Raw genomic sequence first — 21,530 nt, 5'->3', positions numbered from 1 at the left:
TGGGGGTAGTCTCTCCATTTAGTAGCCGAGGAAACTATAGCTCTCAGAGGAGAAAGGGTATATGTGAAGTTAACCTGATATAGGATAATGACAGGAACTGTTCCAGTTTGTGCTAATTAGCAGAAAAAATAATAGGAATTCAAAAGAGGAAAAATAGCTAAGTTCTTGAACATCACAATAACACTGAAAGATATGAGACTGGAAAATTGGTAATTCTTAAAATGACAACAAAACAACAAATGATTGGGATGTGATCGTTTTTTTCTGCCAATTTATCTGGTCATCTAACTTTCAGAGTTGAATAAATTGTCCCTACTAAATCATTTGTGCTCTGCTTAAGCACATGTGTTCTCTGGGAACACATGGGTCTTGCCATTCAATACATGATTTCCCCTTGCTGAGAAGTTAAGGCTCTTACTCTGTAATCCATACCAAGATGAGTTCTCTGGAAGTTCTGTGAGTTGAATGTTTATTTCTCAAAAGTCAAGGAATTCCCCAATTGACCAGAACAGAGACCTTCAAGGGGTGATCCATGGACCAAAACAGATCTACCACCAGTGAGTTTAGCAAATGAGAGTGAGCATTGGAAACATGTACAGCAGCTTGACATTGCTACACATTCAAATGCAGGATAATTTTTAGTCATTTATTTTTGTCATATCTAGAATCATGGTATCAATCCACAAGGGATCAAAGATTTAGAAGGAAAAAACAAACCTAACCATCATCCACAAATAGTTTGAAACACGCTTGAAACCCGGTTTTTAGACCCCTGGCCCAAAGTCCAAAACTTCCACAATAGTCTGACCACTCTCATACCAAATAAGGAGACATGGAGAAGGGTGGAGAAGGAGGTTTATTACATGGCAGCCATGAGAAGATAGCACTTCAGTGTATCATCAGTCATCTTCAGGGGTATAGACAGAGGCTTCAGGCTAAATAGGAAGAAATAGGAGTAGGGGATGAGAAAGTTATTGGTTAAAACAGTCTTGAGTCACAGATGTGTGGACTGGTTGACCATTAGCATAGTCTTGTCTCTGGAGTCATTCCAGAGAAGTTAACACTTTACCATTGGAACAATAGGAACAAATTGAGTTTGGGGCTGCTTTCTTGTAAAATGATAAGAAAGTTTTGCTTGTTTGAGGAACAGTTTGCCTTCCACACAAGATATTTATTGATGGATCTTCTCTTTCCTAGAGCCTAAGATGGTAAAGTGAATGCAGCAGAGAATAACTCAGACAAAATGGCATAGATACAAAGTTGGGGGACTTTTAGTTAATCCACAGGGCTCAGCAAAAGCATCTTTTTTTGGGGGGAGGTCCAGTCATGGGGCCTGAACTCTGGGCCTGGGCACTGTCCCTCAGCTGTTCAGCTCAGGGCTAGCGCTCTACCACTTGAGCCACAGCACCACTTCCGGCTTTTTTCTTTTTGCTTATGTGGTGCTGAGGAATCAAACCCAGGGCCTCAGGCATGCAAGGCAAGCGCTCTACCACTGAGCCACCTTCCCAGCCCCAAAAGCATCTTTTAAGTTGCCTCTTACACATGGAGCTAGGAGAAGCTACCAGTTATAACCTCACTTTTAGATAGCCAGAACAGCCATCTTCTGTCAGGATATAGAAGGATGATAACCTTCAATCCTCAGGGCAACGGTCACCTTCCCATTGGTCTTTGGGGTGGGTTTCTAGGCCCTCTTGTTGTCACTGGAAAATGGATGAGGGTTTTCCTCAGCTTCCCAGTTTGCACACAAATCACAGATCCACTCAAGAAAAGCATTTCAGAGTGTTTCACACAAAAAGTCAAAGTCCTAGCAAGGAACTATTTTAGTATAACTGGTTAAAATAGGAAGAAATAGAATATAGAGAAAGAACTATTTCCTGCTCCTCATCTAAGAAATGAGAGTTAAAGGCTTACAATGACAGCTGTTACCTTTTTTTTTCTCTGATCTAGGGGAACATACATGGTCATGCTGGCTAACAGCCCCCAACCATTAGACACTGGCTTGAGGTGGTTAAGATGGGTGATGCTAATTATTCTAAAATATGGAGATGTATCTGGGCCTATCTAAATCACAGAGACAACAAATGAGTGTTACTGCTTTCTTACTCCACATATCCTTTCCCACCTTTCTGGCTCTACCTAGCTACAGAGAGTTGCCAGGTTTTTACTATTTCAGATAAGAGAGTAGATTTAGAATCCCCTTTATATCTCCAGTCTTTGTAACTTCACATCTAAAAGGAAGTATAATAGGGAAGCTTAACTGCTCTTCCAGTAGCTTCCTAGTTGCAACTTTCTGGGTCTGGCCCTTTTGGTAGTTGTTAAAGATAACATATCTTCCCATTTCCTTATGTATCCTGTATCATCATCCATTAAGACAAATTCTCCATCACTCTGTGGCTTCTCCAGGAAGTGTATGTGTTCATGATTATGGGATGGTATCCAGCAGGTTAGAAGGGCAAGTGGAAGACCCAATGCTAATTTCTGTAAGGATGCTTTCAGTTCAATTTTTTATGTTGCTCCACGTGTATGTGTGGATGACAGGGAGAAAGGAGCTTTTGGGCCCGTATTGAAAGAAATGTATGGTCTTCCACCCGGATCCACCATCCAAGTGACAATGCCCTGAGCTGGTAGATCTGGTAAGCCTTTGATCTATACCAGTGTACTTGGTTGACACCCTCAGCAACCTCACAGCTTTCTACATACCTCAGTAATTGCTCCCTAAATCAGAATCACTCAGTAGTGAAGTGGCCCAAAGTGCTTATTATCTAAATAGTTAATAAGATCTCATTAGGGACTTGTATTTAAAGCCTCAGAGAACATAGTCTTGATCTCTGCAACATCGAGGAGGCAATAATCATGCGTGGGTGTCATAAGCTCACAGGTGCCTTTCTGGGAGAGTACACCGGAGCTGGTTCACACACTGTGCCAGAAGGAAGCCACCAAAGGCAGAGTGGGCAATAACCAGAAGACATCTGACCTCTTCTGCCTTCCCTCCCCCTCAGATTTTTTATATAAACCTTGTATTCTGCAATCCCTACTGATGGAGATAGGAGCCCCAGCAGGGGATAGAGCATCAGGAACTGTGGCTCATTATCCTGAGCAATACACATGAACTTGCCTGGAAGCAGGAGCTGAGTTTCCTGGGATTTATAGGCTTCTGAGAGTGTCAAGATGCATGTTTGGAAGCAGAATCTTAATCTCTCTCAGGCTGAGTGCAGATGATAGGAGGGAAGAGGAGGAACCTGGTCTGGCAGATATCACTCCAAGAAATGAATGCTTTGTGCAGTCTGATAAGACCCCTTCTGCTACCCCAAGGGACCAGACACCTAACAGCCAATACTCTGCAGTCCCCAAGAGCCCCACATTCTTGGTATGGAATGACTGTTCCAAAGCTTCTCTTAGTGTAGGGCTTCCATCATGAGAAAAGGGATGACAGTCCCTGAGATCCTGTCACTGTCACCAGCCTGCTCAGCATTCCTTTCCTGTTTATCTCTATAATGTCTGTGTGCTTACTGGAATCTGGAGAGTTAGCCTCAGGTGAGAGGATAGTAGTTGGCCTGCTGCCAGCAGTTGGGGAGCTGACCAACCTGCTGTCTTATACTTCAGGTCTTCTGGACATCCTGGTTTGTACCTGAGTCTGTTATCAGATTAGATGTGGCCTCTCAAGAGCAATATTGGGTTTCAATGGAGGGCGCCATTTCACCCCCACCACTTGTGGGCCCAATGGCAGCCAACCTTTGCACAAGACACCCTGCCGTCTAAACTGCTGTGCGCTCTGGCGGCTCTAGAAGCTGGATTTGGAGGTTGGGCAGGGTATGAGTCCTCTCCACCTCAGGAACAGTATGTCCAGAATCTCATCCTATGCAAATTTTCCTCAGAGAAGATGGTAGTGTTCCCAGGGTGGGCTTTCATTGCTGCTGGAGAGAAAGGGAGGGAATGGGGGTTTGCTTAGGAGATTGATGTGTGATTGTGCCATGCTCTGACCTGTCAGTTCCTTGACACATTGGTGAGGGATCAAGCCATGCTCTGGGGCCCACATGGGACTGAGACCTCCCCAACTTTGCACTGGCCCTGCCTTGCACCTGCTCAGACCCTCATCTCAGGACAGCCCAGTCATCTACTGCACTCCAGCCACTGTGTGTTGGTCTGTGGTCCAGCTGGAAGAGACTCAGTTCAAGGACAAATGTTTTTGCTTTTTAGGGACTAGGACATCAAGGGCAGGCTGAGTCCAGAGGAGGAAGAGTCAAAGTTATCTTAGCCAAGCCTCTGCTAAGTCCCATGCACTGGGCCAACCTTCTCTAACTCAGTTGAGACAACTATAACTGTCCCCACTTTAATAAATGAGAAAAACAAGTTCAGAAGCTCTGGGCTCTGTGTAGATCTCAGAAGCCATATTTGGCAGAGCTGGATCCTAGCCCTGTCCTGGTCTTTCAGGCCTTACAGCCCACTCAGCAACTCTCAAGAGGATGATGGCTGCAGACTAGCTTTCTATGAAGGCTTGGCTCTGGGTTTCTCTCCTTTACTCAGTCCTTTCTGTCTTCCAGGCTGGCACAGGCAGGTGCACTATAAGCCTTTGGAGGTAGTTATTGGGTCTGAGATTAAAAATCCCACCAGATCCTCATGATGTGAAGGGCTGAGGGGCAGGAGATCTGAGAACAGGCCTGACACTTGCATTTATTTGCTAAGTGGCATCAGGTAGATCTCCTCCCTTACTTTTATATAACCAGAGGCTTATGAACTCCTACAAGCCCCAGTAGAGGGACTTGTTTGTCACTTGGATCCCTACCCAGTGTCATTGAGCTCTTTTTTTTTGGGGGGGGGGTCGGTCGTGGGGCTTGAACTCTGGGCCTGGGCACTGTCCCTCATTACTTCAGCTCAAGGCAAGCACCCTACTACTTAAGCCAGAGTACCACTTCTGGTTTTCTGGTGGTTTATTGGAGATAAGAGTCTCATGGACTTTTCCTGCCCAGGCTGGCTTTGAACCATGATCCTCAGATCTCCAACTCCAAGTAGCTAGAATTACAGGTGTGAGCCACCAGCACCCAGCTAGAGCTCTTTTTTAAATAATATTTTTCCACTTTTTATATTAAAATACACTTAGCATAACATTTATATCTTAAGCATTTTGAAGTGTTCACTGAAGTATATTTACAGTGTTGTATGTTCATCACACCATGTAGCTCAAGAGTTCTTTTCATCTCACAAAAACAGAAGTCAGTACCCATTAAGCAGTAACTTCCTCCCCGACCCTCACCCCAGCCACTAGACAACACTATTCCACTGTCTGTTCCTATTATTTGGCAATGCTAGATACCTCATAGAAGTAGGCTAATGTAGAATTTCCCTTTTTACTATCACAATTTTTTCTTTCCTTCTCTCTATTTATAGAATACCCATCATCTACTCCCGGTAGTTTGCCTTTCTGGGACATGGGGTACTCTTTGCATGTGGGTTAGAGCCATCTTTCATATCCAGACTTGTCCCTACTTTCCTTCTGGGTGCTAACTGGCCTCTCCTTTTGTCTCTGTCTCATCCACCTTTGCTCTTGGCTAGCTGACAGTAGGGAAAGTGTCCAGCGGAATAGGGGCTGCAGCTGAAGTCTTGGTCAATCTATATTTGAATGATCACAAACCTAAGGCCCAAGCCATCTCTCCAGACCTGGTAAGAACATGCATGCTCAACCTACACCTGCAGCCACTGGCTGTGGTTTCTTGGAGCAGGATCACAGGATATAGCCCAGACCTCTGAAGACTCCCCAGAACAAAAGGGCGCTGAAAATGGGCTACACCAAGGCAATGATCTTCCTTATGGGTCATTGCCAAAACAATTGCCTCCTTGCTATCAGTGGCTCTGAAGAACAGCTCAGTCTTGGGTCCTGGAAGGCCATGTGCATAACTGGATGTTCCTGACCTTCAGCGTTTGGGTGTCCAATCTGAACAGCACTGGGTATTGGATTAAGAGATGAAATCAGGCCTTACAAGAAAACAAGTTCTCAAGGAGAGAACGTGTCTTCTTCCGATTCTTTCCTCCTCACTTAAGGCCACTCATTGCCATCACCAGCGACATATGTTGACAGTTCATTTGGTTTCCTTTTTGGCGCATTGCCCTGAGATCACACAGGGCTAGACTATCCTGGCCCTCCATCTACCTTACCATTTGCATTTAGGAATGTGGCTGGCAGCTTTGGGATGCTGTAGAACACAAGCTATCCTTTCTCTGTGCTCTCTAGAACATATTTGAGACTTTCTTTACCTGACTTAAGCCACTACAGCAGTTGAGCATGTGTTAAACATCCTTAGCAGGGCCTCTGTGACCTGACTCCAATGCCCAATGATACTTAATCCCTGGGACAGACCCATCATTGGGCAGACAGGTTTGTGTGTAACAGGCAGCCTGAGGAGAGCCCTAGAAGGCTGGAGTCTAGGTTGGTAGCACATCTTCCCGCCTTGTTCTCTGCTCCAATGCCTTAGCAACAACCAGGAGCCCCAGAGGATCCTGTGATTCCATTTGGAATTTCTAAAAGTCTTGGCCTTTGGGATTTATTCAGACCTATCACACAGCTCTTCTCTCCCAACTCCAGGATTCTATGCGAAAGGTGTTTCCCCTAGGCCTGGGTGGCAGTGACACCTGTTACTTCTGTGAAAAACGCGTGTACGTGATGGAACGGCTGAGTGCTGAGGGCCACTTCTTCCACCGGGAGTGTTTCCGCTGCAGTGTCTGTGCCAACACCTTGCGCCTGGCTGCCTATGCCTTCGACTGTGATGAAGGTAACCTCCAGGGACTGGAATAGCAATAATCCCTGCTGTAGATGTGGCTTTATTGTGGGTTCCCAGTTGTGTAAAGGCTCTGGACAGACAGTCAGTTGTTCCCACAGGGAGACAGCTGGTTAGGGAGACTGGGAGCTCCTGCTACAGAGAGGTTATTCATGGGCCTTACAGGTTACCAGCTATCTGTGGCATCTACTGTGTGCAGAGGGCTTAAATGCACTTTCTCACTTAGTATTGCCACCTTCTGCAGGCCTTGTTTGGCATAATAATAATAGCATACCCAGCACCATGTTTATAAAGCAGGTGTTACAAAAATTACCTAATAAGCCCGATGCCAGTGGTTCATGCTTGTATTCCTAGCTACACAAGAGGCTAAGATCTGAGGATCACAGTTCAAAGCCAGCCTGGGCAGGGACATCTGTGAGGCTCTTATCTCCAGTTAACCACCAGAAAACTGGAAGTGGCACTATGGCTCAAGTGGTAGTGTGCATTCCTTGAGCTGAAGAGCTCAGGGACAGTGCCCAGGCCCAGAGTTCAAGCACACGACCAGAAAAAAAAAATTAATTTACAAATTTTAAAAAAATAGCATCTCCTTTGATAAATGCCTACCAGAAACCATTGAGGAAGGGATTGTACTCATTGGACTATGTCATGATTTTTCTAATTTTCAACCATTGTGATACAGCACAGTGTTTAGTGTTAAAGAACCTCAAATCAACCCACCTGGGCTCGAATCCAGGCCATACTATCATATAACATCAGTCCTATTTCTTTACCTCTGGATCACTCAGTTTCCTCATCTGTAAAATGTGGATAATAAGAGGATTGTCCATGGTAGTACAGGCTTGTAATCCCAACCCTCAGGAAGTAAAGGCAGGGGAGTTTGAGTTTGAGGCTAACATGAAACAGCAAGCCAGCACCCTATCTCAAAAAATAAGCAATAACAAAAAATAATACTTAGTTCATAAGGCTGAAGGATGATTGGTTAATTTATGTGAAACCTATATAATGGTACCTGGTATATATTAAGTCCTACATTACATTTACTTATTGTTAGTACCATCACTGTTGTGCCTATCACAGCAGTGAGCAGGAGGACCTTTCTAGAAGGTGCCTAGAAGTCCTGGGAGAAGCCATTTACCTAGCATATACCCTACCTGTGTCTTTTCTTGCTCCTTACTGCCCCTATTTGTTCTCAGAATCTCAGAAAGGATAGGAGTGTATCAACATTTACAGCTGCCCATTTTTGTTCCCTGGCAACTGATCTTGTAAAGAAACTTGACCTTACCTTGGCTTGAGGGTTGCCAGAAGATTTTTAGCCCCATTTCAAGATCCCCTCACCCCATTATTGAAGCAATAAAAAGTGTGACTGCCTTATCTCAGGGTACTTGTTGAGGGATGGTGATACATCTATTTTCCATGTCTAAACCAAGTATTCTGACCAGACAGTGAAAGGTACTTGGCTTATTTTCTGTGGTTTACAGGACAAAAATTGTGTGTGTGTGTGTGTGTGTCTGTCTGTCTGTCTGTCTGTGTCTGTTGTCTGTCTGTCTTTCTGTCTCTTTTTCCACAGGAAAATTTTACTGCAAACCTCATTTCATTCACTGTAAAACTAACAATAAACAACGGAAGAGACGGGCAGAGTTGAAGCAACAAAAAGAGGTATGTGTCTCAAAAGTTGTGGTCAAACCAGGAGGAGGAGATCTTCAAATGTTCCTCAAAGCCTAATGCATTTTTCTGGCCTTGGAGGGATGGAGACTGCTTGCGATAAGGAAATGCCTCTACTTCCTCCTGAGGGTGTTTCCCTTACCTCCATTTATTTAGTGGCCTTCGGTTTACACATTGCAAAGGCCAAGTGAGTAGCTGGCTGGCTTCTCTAGAGAAGCCAAAAAGAATTTGCCCATGTGCTGCAAGGGATGGTACTCTGTGCCTGTCTTTACAAAAGCCAGTGCTCCCTGTATACCTAGTATCCACCTGGCCACAGGATACTACTTACAGGAGAAATGCCAGATAAGGGAGCCGACCTGTGGTTCCCAAGTCCTTTTGCAGACTCTTGGAGCAGCCCACTGAATTTATAGATGGTCTGTGGTAGTGCCCCCTCTAATAGCTCTTAGTAAATACCTTCTCTCTGGTTTGAGGAATTGTCTAGCACCAAGAACATGGCTTAAAACATTTTCTAGCAAGGTGCCAGTAGCTTATGCCCATAGCTATTCAGGAAGCTGAGACCTGGAAAATCAAAGTTTGAAGCCAGTTCTGGCAGAGAAGTTCATGAGACTCTTAACTCCAGTGAACCAATAAAAGTCCGGGCTGGAGGCATGAGTCAACAGGGTAAGCATGAGGCCAGAGTTTAAGTCCCAGTACTGGCCAAGTCATAGAGGTTTAATTTTAAAAGGGAAAAATAAATATATAAAAAAGGAAAGTTAAAAATCTGTAATCACCTACCTTGAAAAAACTTCATCACTTTATGTGAATAACTTTTAACTTATAGTTTAACTATACCCTCTACAGTTTTATATTCTTTTTCACTAACAGTATATCAAAAAGAAACTCACAGCACAACAAAATAACACCAGGAATTGGGTGCTCGAATGTGAGGAGAGGGTGATCAAGAGGAGGGAAGTAGGCAGAGGAAAGGGAAGAGAATGCAGTTATAAAATTCAATGCATTTTGATAAAATTAGGAAAATTAAGGCAAGAGATAGGGTTGGGAGGAATTGGAGAGAATGCTGAAAGGCATGACATTGATCCATGTTTGAATGCAACTCCTTTGTAAAACTACTTACAGATAAAAATAAAATTTAAAAAACAGAAATTAAAAAATAATTTTCTAAGTCATATAAATTCTTTGGGAATTTTTCATTTTAATTTTAAATTCTCCAATCAATTTTATTTATATTTTTATTATCTTTAAGTAGTTAGACCAAGGAATTACCATTCAACCAATTCGTCTAGGAACTTTTAATGCCTATTTAAGAGTCTCCTTCTTTCATAGTCAGTAATCTATATCACTAGACCCATGTTGGTGGACTTTTACATTGCTTGATATTTTTATCTTACAAATAACTTCATAAAGAACATCTTTTCTTGCAAATGTTTATCCCTATTTCAGATAGTTTACTTAGGATATATCATTATAAGCAGGAATGCCGGTCAAAGGGCTTGTCCATTTTGAGAGTTTATGAATTGGATAATCAGTTTGTCCCCCAAAAAAGCTGTTCTCTTATTTGGCACCATGAGTAAGAGTGCTGAGATTATTTAGGGGCTAATTGTGTAACTCGGGGCCTTCCAGGTTAGATTTTTATTGGTTCTCTCAGTCTGCTCTGTTGGAAGACTGCTCCGTGAGACTCATGGACTAAATGCCTTCACTTTGGTCTCTTTCTCAGGAGGAGGGGCCATGGCAGGAGCAGGAAACCCCTCGACGAGATACTCCCACCGAAAGTTCTTGTGCAGTGGCCGCCATCAGCACACCAGAAGGCAGCCCCCCAGGTATCTCCACCTCCTTCTTTAGGAAGGCACTGAGCTGGCCTCTCAGGCTGCCAAGGGCCCTGCTCGACCTTCCCCGGGGCCTGCTGGCCATTCCCCAGAACCTGCTTAACTGGATACGGGGACTGCTGCAAGCCATCGGGCTGCATGTCAGGGACAATGCTTACAACTACTGCTATATGTATGAGCTCATAAGCCTCGGGCTGCCACTTCTCTGGGCCTTCTCTGAGGTCCTAGCAACTATGTACAGGGAGTCTGAGGAGTCTCTTGAAAGCATTCGCAGCTGGGTACTCAGCTGCATTCCCACCAAGCGCGAGTGAGGTGTCTGGCTGCCCCAAAGTGCCTTAACATTTCTGGATTGTAGATGGCCATTGTTTGTTGTTTGCTAAGGCTCTGGCCAAGTCTAGTGTCTATAACAATTAGCTCCAAGCCAAAGAGTTTCATATCAGCCACCTCCACCTGGCCTTGACAAGGTGAACATCCAGTCCAGGTGCTAGGGCTAGAGATGACATGAAGGACTTTTTTTATACCTTTGTACATTATTTTTTATACCAAAGCGAGCCATATTTCTGGGTTTACATTTCAATGTTTATCTTTCAATAAGCCAAGAGCAATTTTTTTTCTATGAGTGTCATTTTTTTTCTGAACATTTGAAGTTCATCACTCTTCAACATGGCAGTGAACTGTAAGAATCACTACTTGCACAAATCACTACTTGACCTGGGAATTTGCATATACCTAAGTGAATGTGCCATCTCTTGACCAGTGCCTTGCAATTTATGCAACCTGATGTCACCTGTCAACAGTAGGCAATTTGGGGAGGAATTTGAAAGCATAATGTTTAGAAGAACAGAGGAACAAAATAGAATCAACTCTACAAAAATGCACAGAAGTGTGTTGACTCCTCTCTTCGTAGAGGGGGGAAGACTGCTTTGCTCCTTTGTTTTGAAGTAAAATAGTAGCTTATAGGCTTTTTCCCTTATCCAATCACAATCAGATGACACAGACTCACAGGGTTCCAACCAGATTGTTACAGACTTCCCAACAATCTATTTTCCTTCCCACTAACGGGCACTAAGGTGGCAGCCTGCTGGCACTTGACCCTGGAAAACTCTTCCAGGCTAATTCTACGCTGAGGACAAACTATTTCAGCTGGTGGCATTTTAGTCCTCAAGGACTCTATCAGGTCCCTAGACCAGGCTATAAGCTGAACCAAGGCCACTCAGGTGCATAGGGGTCAGGCTGAGTAAAGGGAAAAAAACTGCCTCTCGTCTGGTGTCCTTTGAACCAGAGGAAGTTTACCAGCTCCTGGGAAGCATGACCTTGCCTGTCATGCTCTGGCTGCTGCCATAGATATGTGTCAAAACAGAAACCATTTTCCCACTGTCCAAGCAAAAGAGAATGCCTGACCTTAAGCAGCTTTGCTGTGTTTTAACTGAGGGAAGGCCGGGAGTGGAAGCTGTTTATTGACTGATTCTAGGAAATAAGCCCAAGTTGGAAGAGTGGATCAAATTGGTAAAGTGCTAGCCTAGCAAACTCAAGGTCCTGAGTCCAAGAAAACAGGCCCAAACAGGGGCAAAAAAAAGAACATCAGGCCCCCTCTTCTGGGGGTCAGGAAGAACCCTCAGCTGTCCCCACCTCACTCTGCTTGCACAGGCTCAACTGAGCAACGAAAGGCCGATAAATGCCTTCTGTGGTGCTCAGCATATTCAAAATTGTTGGGATCAAGAGAGCTCTGTGAGGTTGGCTGTTAGCACTAGAAATTATTTGCTAGGAAAGAGGGAGTCTGGTGTGGATTCAGAGCCAGAGCTCTGAAAGCTTTGGGATGACAAATTTTCTGTAGGGTGGAAAGAAGGGGTGGGTGTTGCTTCTCCAGACACGTCCCTGGAGTTGTTGGGAAACACAGGTCATGGTCATGGTCCCGGTCAAGTCTTCTGGAACTGCTGGCACCTCTGTCTTTTTTGAACTGTTCTTAGTCTGATGACTCACATTACATTTTCCTCATTTTGTGCTGGGATTTTTAATGTTCCACATGTTTGATTATGCAAAGTGAATTCTTGAGGTCAGGATGTGAGTGCCACCTCATTGTGATTACTGCCAGCTCAGGGTGGGCTGAGATGTTTTGCAGAAAGTTCCCTGAAGCCAGAGTAGAATCTCTCTAAGAATGTCACTCTGGCCATAACAAGACTGGTTTGAATTATTCTAGTAGACTGGGTGTGTCTGTCATAAGTCAGATGTTTGTATATTGGGAGACCTTGAACCTTCCTGGTGGGCAGTGCCAACACATGGGCGAGTCCTGGGGAGCAACTCCTCAAAACTTCTATCACATATTCAAGAATGAATGTGAGATTCCAGAGTTAAATTGGGGCAGAGAAAAGAGAAGGGAGAGAAGGTCCTAAGGGCATTTGTAGCTCTGAAAGGACTTCAGTGGAATGTTGACAATGTCTGCTCATGTAAATAAGTAGCTGACCACCACCAGAAAGGTTCATCTCTCCTAATCAAACAGTGAGTGACTTGTTGGGGGAGAATGTTTCCCTTTTCTAACGGTTGCTTATTCAACTCCAGTTCTTTCTTCCCTTTTTTCTCCATGCTAAGTTCTCTTCTCTGTCTCTCTCTCTTTCCAACCTCACCTTGTGGCCGTCAGTTCATTTCAGCCTTCCAGTGCTACACCCACTTCTTGGCTGACACATTTCTGCTCTGAGGTGACTGATTTTTCTGGGCTATTTTCAGAGAGTGGTACTAATCCCTAACCTGTTTCCACACCCTGCCTCCCCGCCGGTAATATGATTGTGCTGTGGCTTGCGTCTAACGGACTCATTTGGTGGCATGGGGAAGGGGGGGTTAACAGCATGAGGGAGGGAAGGGTTCAGCTCAAAAACAAAGTCCTATTCTACTTGCCCTAGAGCATGCAGCCTGATCTACCCCAAGTGCATGCCCCGCCTCCCCTCTGTCCTCTGGGCTGGCTTGTGTCTATGCTTTTCAGTTGCACCTGGGAAGCCACTTACCTTCTTGAGAAGGTTTAACTTGATTGTGAGACAGTACCATACAAGGAAGGCTTTGTCACCTTTGGCAAGAAGACATTTGTCTAGTGACCTCTATAGAAGGTCTTATCTAATAATATCTTCTTAAATTGATTCTAATATGAAGATTACCATTTATCAAGCCCATAGATGATTCATTTTAGAATGATTAAAAAAATTTCTTCCAGGCCTCATTACAAGTTTGACTCGTGTTCTGTATTGTATACAAATAATCACAATGATTCTAGCAAACATTCTCTTCAAACCTGCACCGGTGATCCAAACAATCTGCAGTGCACTTCTTATCCTCCTGGACTCCTAAAGTTCAATAACGTCAATCAGAGCAATCATGCATGGTCTCAGGAGAGGGATGACATCGAGAAATGACTTAAGTCAGACTCAGGCCTGGAGAGACCAGTCTCTTAACTCCCATGGCTCGGCCTAGAGTACATATTCCTGCTGACTTGTTTACCTGGAGCAGCAGAGCAATCAAAGTGTTGGTACAGAGAAGCCACACGCCCAGTAGAGCAGAGCCAACATAGGCCTGGCCTCACACTCTTGACTGTAGTTGATATTTGTTTTGCATGTCGCCAGAGCCACCCTGACCTATCAGCCTTTGCCCAGCCCTGCATGCTGTATCCCCTCGCTGCATTGGTGCAGAGCCTGGCCAGTACAAAGTCCTCGCTCTTATCTTCTCTTGCAGAATTTCCCTCCCTTTCTACAATGTCAACCAAGAGAGCCCTCCTCTCTCTCAGCCTATCTCTAGCTAGCCTCCCCATTCTCATCACAAGGCATGTCTGTGACCTATGGTAACCATTTACAGTACCACATGGAACCTTGTATTTTGCACACCACAAACAATGTTTAGCTTTATTTATGGTATTTGATGCTGTAAATGAAAATAAATATGGTTCTTTATAAAGCTCATTGTTTCCTCTCTTCTTTGCCATGGGTGCTTCTAAAACTTTAAACACAGGGATTGGTTTAGGGAGCCCATCTTCCCTAAACTGCTGGCGGGACTTGCACTTGTGGTAACACGGGACTCGCTGGGGCTGTGCTGGGGCATTCTGAAATATTACCCAGGGGTAATATTTGGAAAATGTCACCAATACTCTGGGTCCAGGCTGTTGGGGCTCTTTCTTGAAAACTTGTGGTACTTTACTATTCTAGATTCTGGACAGAGTAGGTGAATAGCCTTCCTTAGCTCTTAGAAACAGGCTGTGTTGACAGCTCTCTGCACCCATTTTCCTCACACTTCCAAGTGATGACCCTATAAAAACTGTTTTGCCATAAACCTTATATCATTTAGGCTTCTACCAAGCAAAGTTGGCTCTTGTAGTTTATATTGGTCCATCTGGGTGAAAGGTAAGGAGGAAGTGCTAATGTCAATCTCAAAATGACAATGAACACAGCAAGTGTGCTCATCTGATGAGAACCATTTGCCATCCTAAGAGGCATTCTCTGCTCATAAAGGCTCAGGTCATTTAGCACCTTGTACTATGAAGTTCTGCTTGTGGGGCCACTGAGTACAGCATCCATGGCAGACTCTCTGCAATTGGGATGGACTTAAAGTCTTGCTCAGCTAGTGTGGACAGTGCTGAAACAGCATCCCCAAGGAAGGAGGCCTACTCTTGCTAGGCCTAATGTAACTGAATTTATGGTACCACCTATGAATTGTATGAGGGCCTGGTACCTACAAAGAGATAATCCTGGAGTCCTGGTCTCTAGCTCAAGGTTAGTGCTTGGATCTGCTTTCAGAACTACCTTAGGTTATGATCAAGGGCCCCTGATACTCTTCCCCTTCCATTCAGGAAAGATATTAGAAAGAAATGTGGTGGGATGGACAAGAGACTCGTTCCTTTGTTTTTCTTGTCAACAAGACTTATTCTAAGCATTATTCTAGGTCCTGGGGATCTAGAAGGGAACCATACAAAGATACTCTACCCGAATGTATTTTTAGAGAGTATATATCATAGTATTGCTGGACGAGATCTGATTGTCTTACCTGTCGATCTGTTCTCATACTCATTTGTTCATTCAGTTTGTATTTACTACACATCTACAACATGCCGGAAATGCCACAGAGAATGAACTTATGGTCAGATTTTTAAGCTTTGCTTTAAATTGAGTTAAAACGATAGCTTCCAAAGTTTGGCACTCCAAGAGGTGCTTCATGAATAAAGGAGTCCAGAGTTATAAAGTTTGATAAATGTTTTAGATCAATCTTTCCAGCAGTCCTCCAAAACCTTGGAGACTCACAGGATTCATTATTCTATCTCCAGGGAATCTCTTAGTCTTCAGAAGTAGGAGTTTCATTAACTGTTCAAGTAAGCACTCCCATATCTGCTTACAAATTTTGTGTGTGTTTTGCTTTGTTTTGTTTGTGGTGGTAGTGGTGATGGTTCAGCTTGCTTTGGTTTAGCTATTACATTATACATAAATAGTGTCGAGTACAATATTTAATCCAGAAACCCTGAATTAAAGACTTCACATTTTAAGCGTAAAATAATAGTATTAAATAGAAGTTCTCAATACCACAAACATAAGTATATATATATATATATATATATATATATATATATATATACATATAAAAAATCTAATTCAATATTGATAAAATCATGAGGTGATAATTCTCTAAGCTTTATAACCTCTAACTGAAATGTGTGTGTGGGGGGGGGGTGTATAGGTAAAACAGGAGGCAAATCTGATTATACACATTTTAAAAATAATTAAAGTATTAAATAGATGGGGAAAATCTTCATTAAATATAACAATAAGGAAGTTTATTGCTGTGGTATTTTAAAAGTACATTTAAAGCAGGTGTTCCTAGGCCCCTCCTACAGCATAAGTGATCAGTTAATATTTATTGAGCAATGACCCATTGATAAATGGTCAAAGATAGTGAACAAGTAATTCCCACTTAGGCTAATTTAAAAAGTAAACACTAAAAAGGAAGAATTTACAAAAATGTTCTTCCTTCCAGGCACCAGTGGCTCATATCTGTAATCTACAATCTTAGCCAACCCAGACAATCCAAGAGACATCTCCATTTAACCACAAAAAGCCAGAAGTGGAACTATGGTTCAAGTGGTAGAATGCTAGCTTTGAGCACAAAAGCTCAGGGACAGTGCCCAGGTCCTGTGTTCAAGCCCCAGGACCAGCACACACATACACACACACACACACACACACACACACACACACGCACACACGCACACACGCACACACGCACGCATGCACGCACACGCACATTCTTCCTTAGCTTTCAAAAGAATGCAAATTAATTATACAGGACCTTGAACTGCTAGAAGAAACTCATGAAATCAATTGTAAGAAAAAAAATCATCTAGGTGCTGGTAGTTCACACCTATAATCCACATACTCAGAGGCTGAGGATCAAAGCCAGCCTGGGCAGAAAAGTCCATGAGACTTATTTCCAATTAGCCAACAAAAAGCTATAAGTAGAGTATGGCTCAAGTGGTAGAGCACTAGCCTTGAGCAGAAAAATCAAGCAAGAGCATGAGGCTCTGAGTTCAAGCCCCAGTACCAACACACACACACACACACACACATACATACACACACACACAAATTCAAAATTAAAAGTTAAAATATATGAGTTTAGTATTGAGTACAATGTCCACCAAAGAAACCTTTTTCTGGAAGACATAATGACAACAACTACTAAGATCCAGAACAGGGCTCTGACCTGTTGGCTCAGTAATCCTACCCTACGGAATTTATCCTAAGCAAATAATCTAGTAGAAGAAATAAATTTTTGTGCACTTGCATATCAAGTAGAGTAAGTAGGTCATCCAGATTGGGTAGGCTCTTCTCCATTTCTTTTTACAACTTTAACTGAAAATTCCTTCAATAAATTAAAACAGTTTCTGCTTCCTTCACTGTCCTGGGGCCTGCTGCTACATGTACAGTGTTTTCTGTGTGCTAGGCACTAAGCCAAGCTCTTAACTTGTAGTTCCTCATTAGCTCACCTCCTTTCAACACCCTTGAGATCAGAAAGAGGTTTTAAGGAAAAGTCTATCAGAGCTCACTAATACCAGGCATGCAAGTCCACAGGCACCCATGGGCTCAGGACCAGAGCCAGGTACCTGCTCTATGGGGGATTTTTGCTGTGTAGTGAAGACCCTGGACTTTGAGTCCTGGCTTTGACCTCCAGCACTTCATGCCACTTCTGAGTGGCATGAACACAATTCCTCTCTATACATTGGAGCTTGCAAAGACTCTGGTGTATGGTTTTGTAAAGGTGGCACAGAATGCTGGAGCACATAATGCTTTGCCACATTCCAGATAGCACTTCCTTCATTTGGCAGAGGAAATGCCCTGTGAAAGACTTTGTTCATATACTCTAGGTCAGCTGGGGCTCAGAACACCCAATAGGATAGCAGTGCCATCTCTTCTCTTGTTCTTTGATTCTCCAGCCCTCTTGAAGACAGTTAGCCACCTCCCCTCAGATATGGGACTCATCTCTGGGGCCTCCTTACCTGCCATCACTGCCAATAAAACATAACTTTGCTTAGGGAATGCCTAAGTCTCAGTTACATGCAGGCCCTGTCTCTGCTTCCAGCTGTCTCCCCACCACCTCCACCTGGGCACGTCCAGCTCACAGATACATCTCCAGCCTTGATTTCCCTCTATAACATTCTCTACTCTTGCCCTTTCTCATTGCTGGAAACCAATTCCACTCATCCCCAAAGCCTTGAAGCCATTCTTGATCCTGCTTTCTTTTGATCCATATCCACTCTATCAGCAAATTCCAAGAGCATGGGGCATCTGTCCAGTTCTCATCACTTCTAAACCTCTTGGCCTTGGCCACTGTTCTCCTTTGCTGGGTGATTGTGCAGTGGCCTCTTTGTCTCTACATTTGCCCTGTAGACTATTTTCAGACGAGATTGGGCACATTCAGGGTGGTATGGCCGTAGATCTGTAGACTATTTTCAACACCCTTGCATTAGTGATCCTTTAAATCAAGTTACTCCTCTACCAAGAATTTTCCACAAGTTGTCTACCTTATACAGTTATAATTCCAAGGCAGACAGGGGATTCCAAAGGCACTCTCTCTGGACAGCCTGGCCCATGAACTCTGACTTCTCTTCTCTCTTACATCTGTCCTTCACACTGTTCCTCAAACTACAGATATGTTGTACCTTAGAGCCTTTGCCCTAGCTGTGCCATCTACAAAGTAAACTTTTCTCAGAATTCATATTGCTAGCTCTGCCCTTCCTTCCTTCCTTCCTCCTTTCCTTCCTTTTTTTTTTTTTTTTTTTTTTTTTTGCCGCTCATGGAGCTTGAACTCTGGGCCTGGGCACTATCCTTGAGCTTTTGTGCTCAAGGTAGCATTCTGCCACTTGGGCCACAACGCCACTTACAGCTTTTTGTGGTTAATTGGAAGTAAGAGTCTCACAGAATTTTCTGCCCAGGCTACCTTCAAACCATGATCCTCAGATCTCAGCCTTCTGAGTAGGTAGGATTACAGGCATGAGCCACAGGCACCTGGCACTGTTTTTTCTATTCACTGTTTTATTCAATTCCCTCCATGGAAGTCTACTCATAATGCTGCAACCTTTACTCCTCAGCCTTCTTCCTACCTCACCCTTACTAGCCAGCTTTTCCATGCCATTTATCAGTGTCAGCCATGTTATATAATTCTTATATTTACCATTCTATTAGTCTATTGCTGATTTATGTTTTCCTCTGTGCTAAACAGATGCTTTATGAGGATAGGGATCTTTGTCTTTTTTGAACACTTATAATCCTAACTAGCAGATCACATCAGTGGCCCTTGTGGATTAAGTGACCCTGGCCCAGGCCTTAGAATATATGGAGCATGTTTGGGTTGGGGGAAGTCCAGCCATAGTTCAGAAGAAAGACTTGAAGCAACAGAAGGTTAATGTTGTATATCCTGCCACCTCTTGGTTTTGCTTCATTTTGTCTTTTGAGGACCATCATCCTCTCATGCATGTCTTGGCAGAGCTGAGTACACAGAAACAGGTGGGGTTTAGGCAACCCACTCAGGTCTGGCCTGAAGGTGGCAGCAGGGAGCAGTTCCAGTGGGCCATCCAATATCACACATTCTCTCCCACCTTCTCACTGACCCTCTCTGATGTCCTAACATAAGAATCTGGGTGACAGGTTGAGACAAGAAGTAGTATAAATCTGTTCTTGCCGGACAACCTAGACTGGGGATGAGGCTGGAGCTGCCACTCTCTGCCTACTCACTCTCCAACCGCCCACCACACATGCAGGTGGCTCAACTTTATTTAGATCCCCTGAGCCAAGCCATTCTGCAAGTGGACCCAAGACCAAGTAAAGCTACCCACCCAGCAGAGGACCCATATCAGAAAAGGGAGCTGGTTCCTCGACTATGTGGAGCCTATGTGCAGGCAGATCAGCGCTCCTCTCCTCATCCCTAACCCATGCCAGACTCGGCCTGGCCTACGCACAATTTCTAGATATGGGGATTCCATCCAGTGCCACTGGCACTGCCTACCACCCCACTGTCCTGAGAGAGCTTTAAGGGACCCCTAAGAACAGGTGCTGCCTTGGCCATTAGAGAAGGACATGGCCAGTCCTCATGCCTATTGGTAACAGAGGACAGGGCAGGAAATAAGGGGATCCGGGGTCTAAGAACTAAAGCCCCAAACCTATACCCATTAACAAAACAATCTAGCATTTTTGCTGTGGAGTCCACATAGCTGAGATAAGATGCTGTGTGAGTCCCTTCTCTCTCCCTAGGAAAGGGCCCTGGTACTCAGAGGGAGCCTTCTCTGAGGGCTAAAAATCCCTGCTGTCTTGCCCAGGGTCCATGGTGCAGGTTCTAGGGTATGACCAGGTCAACTCTGCTGAAGATGAAGGGATGAGGCCCAGGCCCAAGCCGCTTCCATGTCTACCAAACATGTGGCTTCCTTATGGTTTGTATATAGGCTGATCTTGGTCTTTGTACTAGGGCAGTTACTAGGGCCAAGAAGACCTTCTGAGTAATGCTGTCTCCTGTTCTAATTTGGGAGCAGCAGAGATGTGCCTGTGGGTCTATACCACACCCAGGCTCAGTCCCTTGGCCTGGGATACCCAGCAAGGGCTCAGCAAGGCAGGACCTTGAGGACTCAGGGTAGAGTAAAGCCCAGAGACCCAGCACTACCCATCAAAGCATTTCTGCCCTGAACAACTCTGGATGCCTCATCCTAAGGAGTCACTCACAGAAGCCCCAGGATGGCAGCAGCTCTGTCTTTGACACACTTTATTTTTAAAAGGCCATGCCCCCAAAGGACTTTGGTACTGATGTGGACAAAACCTCCCTCTCTGAGCAATTGTGACATCTCCTGGCAGTGGAAAGGACTGCCCACTCAGGTCCTTTCCCAGGGCCCTCCTTTGTCTGTCCCCTTACTTGTTACAGTCCACCTGTAGTAACCAAGGCATCTATCTACCTATTTGCGCTCAAAAACACTCTCCTCCCTTCCCCTGCTCTGCTCCCTATTAGAAAGCTAAAATCCTTGAAACTACATTTCCCAGGGTCCTTTGTGATGGGCTTCTGGCTAGATTTGACCATTAGCCACATCAGTGGGAAATTGAAGTTGAAATCTAGAAGCCAGAATCCTTCTCCCATCTTCCTACACAGCAGCAGTAGTCTTGGCTTCTAGGCTCTGGTGGCCCATCCCATCCCCTTGTCCCACTCACCAGTAACTTCCATGGCTTCTATCTAGGTCATCTCATAATCCCTGTCTGTTCAGTACTTCCAGTGCCACCGTGGCCCTGTGCCTGTCTCAACTTTCCTCTGTTGAACACTGGCTTGAGTTCTGTTTTCCTAGCTGGATCTTCTTACACTTAGCTCCCTAGCTTTCTTTCTCAACTTTGTCTATAGAGAGAACAGTACAACATAGGGCCTCTCTCTAAGACTAGAGCCAGAAGTGATTGTAGCAATTAGGAACTTACATGAATCCTCTGGGCCTCAGTTTCTCTTCTTATAAAATGTAGTTACTGGGCTGGGAAGGTGGCTCAGTGGTAGAGCGCTTGCCTTGCATGCATGGGTTCGATTCCTCAGCACCACAGAAGAAAAAAGAAAAAAGCCAGAAGTGGCTCTGTGGCTCAAGTGGTAGAGTGCTAGCCTTGAGCTGAAGAGCTGAGGGACAGTACCCAGGCCCAGAGTTCAGGCCCCATGACCAGACCCAAAAAAAAAAAAATTGTAGTTACTAAGAATTTGTGAGAGGAGTTGTTGCTTTCTTATCTCTCTGGGTTCCAGGGCAAGT

General features: G+C 44.3%; 1 protein-coding gene across 6 annotated transcripts in view; it reads left to right on the top strand.

The window, feature by feature from the left end:
* LOC138811637 (F-actin-monooxygenase MICAL2-like) overlaps positions 1–21,530 on the top strand; it is a 201,219-nt gene that overhangs the window by 117,194 nt on the left and 62,495 nt on the right. For 3 of the 6 annotated variants that reach the window (XM_069999342.1, XM_069999339.1, XM_069999338.1), the window contains exons 18-20: positions 6,578–6,764; positions 8,338–8,426; positions 10,147–10,249. In XM_069999342.1, the coding sequence (XP_069855443.1) occupies positions 6,578–6,764; positions 8,338–8,426; positions 10,147–10,249 (379 nt within the window). Of the gene's footprint in view, positions 1–5,550; positions 5,659–6,577; positions 6,765–8,337; positions 8,427–10,146; positions 12,949–13,969; positions 14,189–21,530 lie in introns of those variants that run through there. The other 3 variants (XM_069999340.1, XR_011367463.1, XM_069999341.1) reach the window with 3 other exon arrangements.

This window comes from Dipodomys merriami, unplaced genomic scaffold, assembly GCF_024711535.1.
Source record: "Dipodomys merriami isolate MVZ:Mamm:240054 unplaced genomic scaffold, mDipMer1.0.p SCAF_542, whole genome shotgun sequence".
In the NCBI taxonomy this organism is placed as follows: Eukaryota; Metazoa; Chordata; class Mammalia; order Rodentia; family Heteromyidae; genus Dipodomys; species Dipodomys merriami.
Note: the sequence above shows the minus strand (reverse complement) of the source record. Positions and strands in the feature narration are given on the sequence as shown.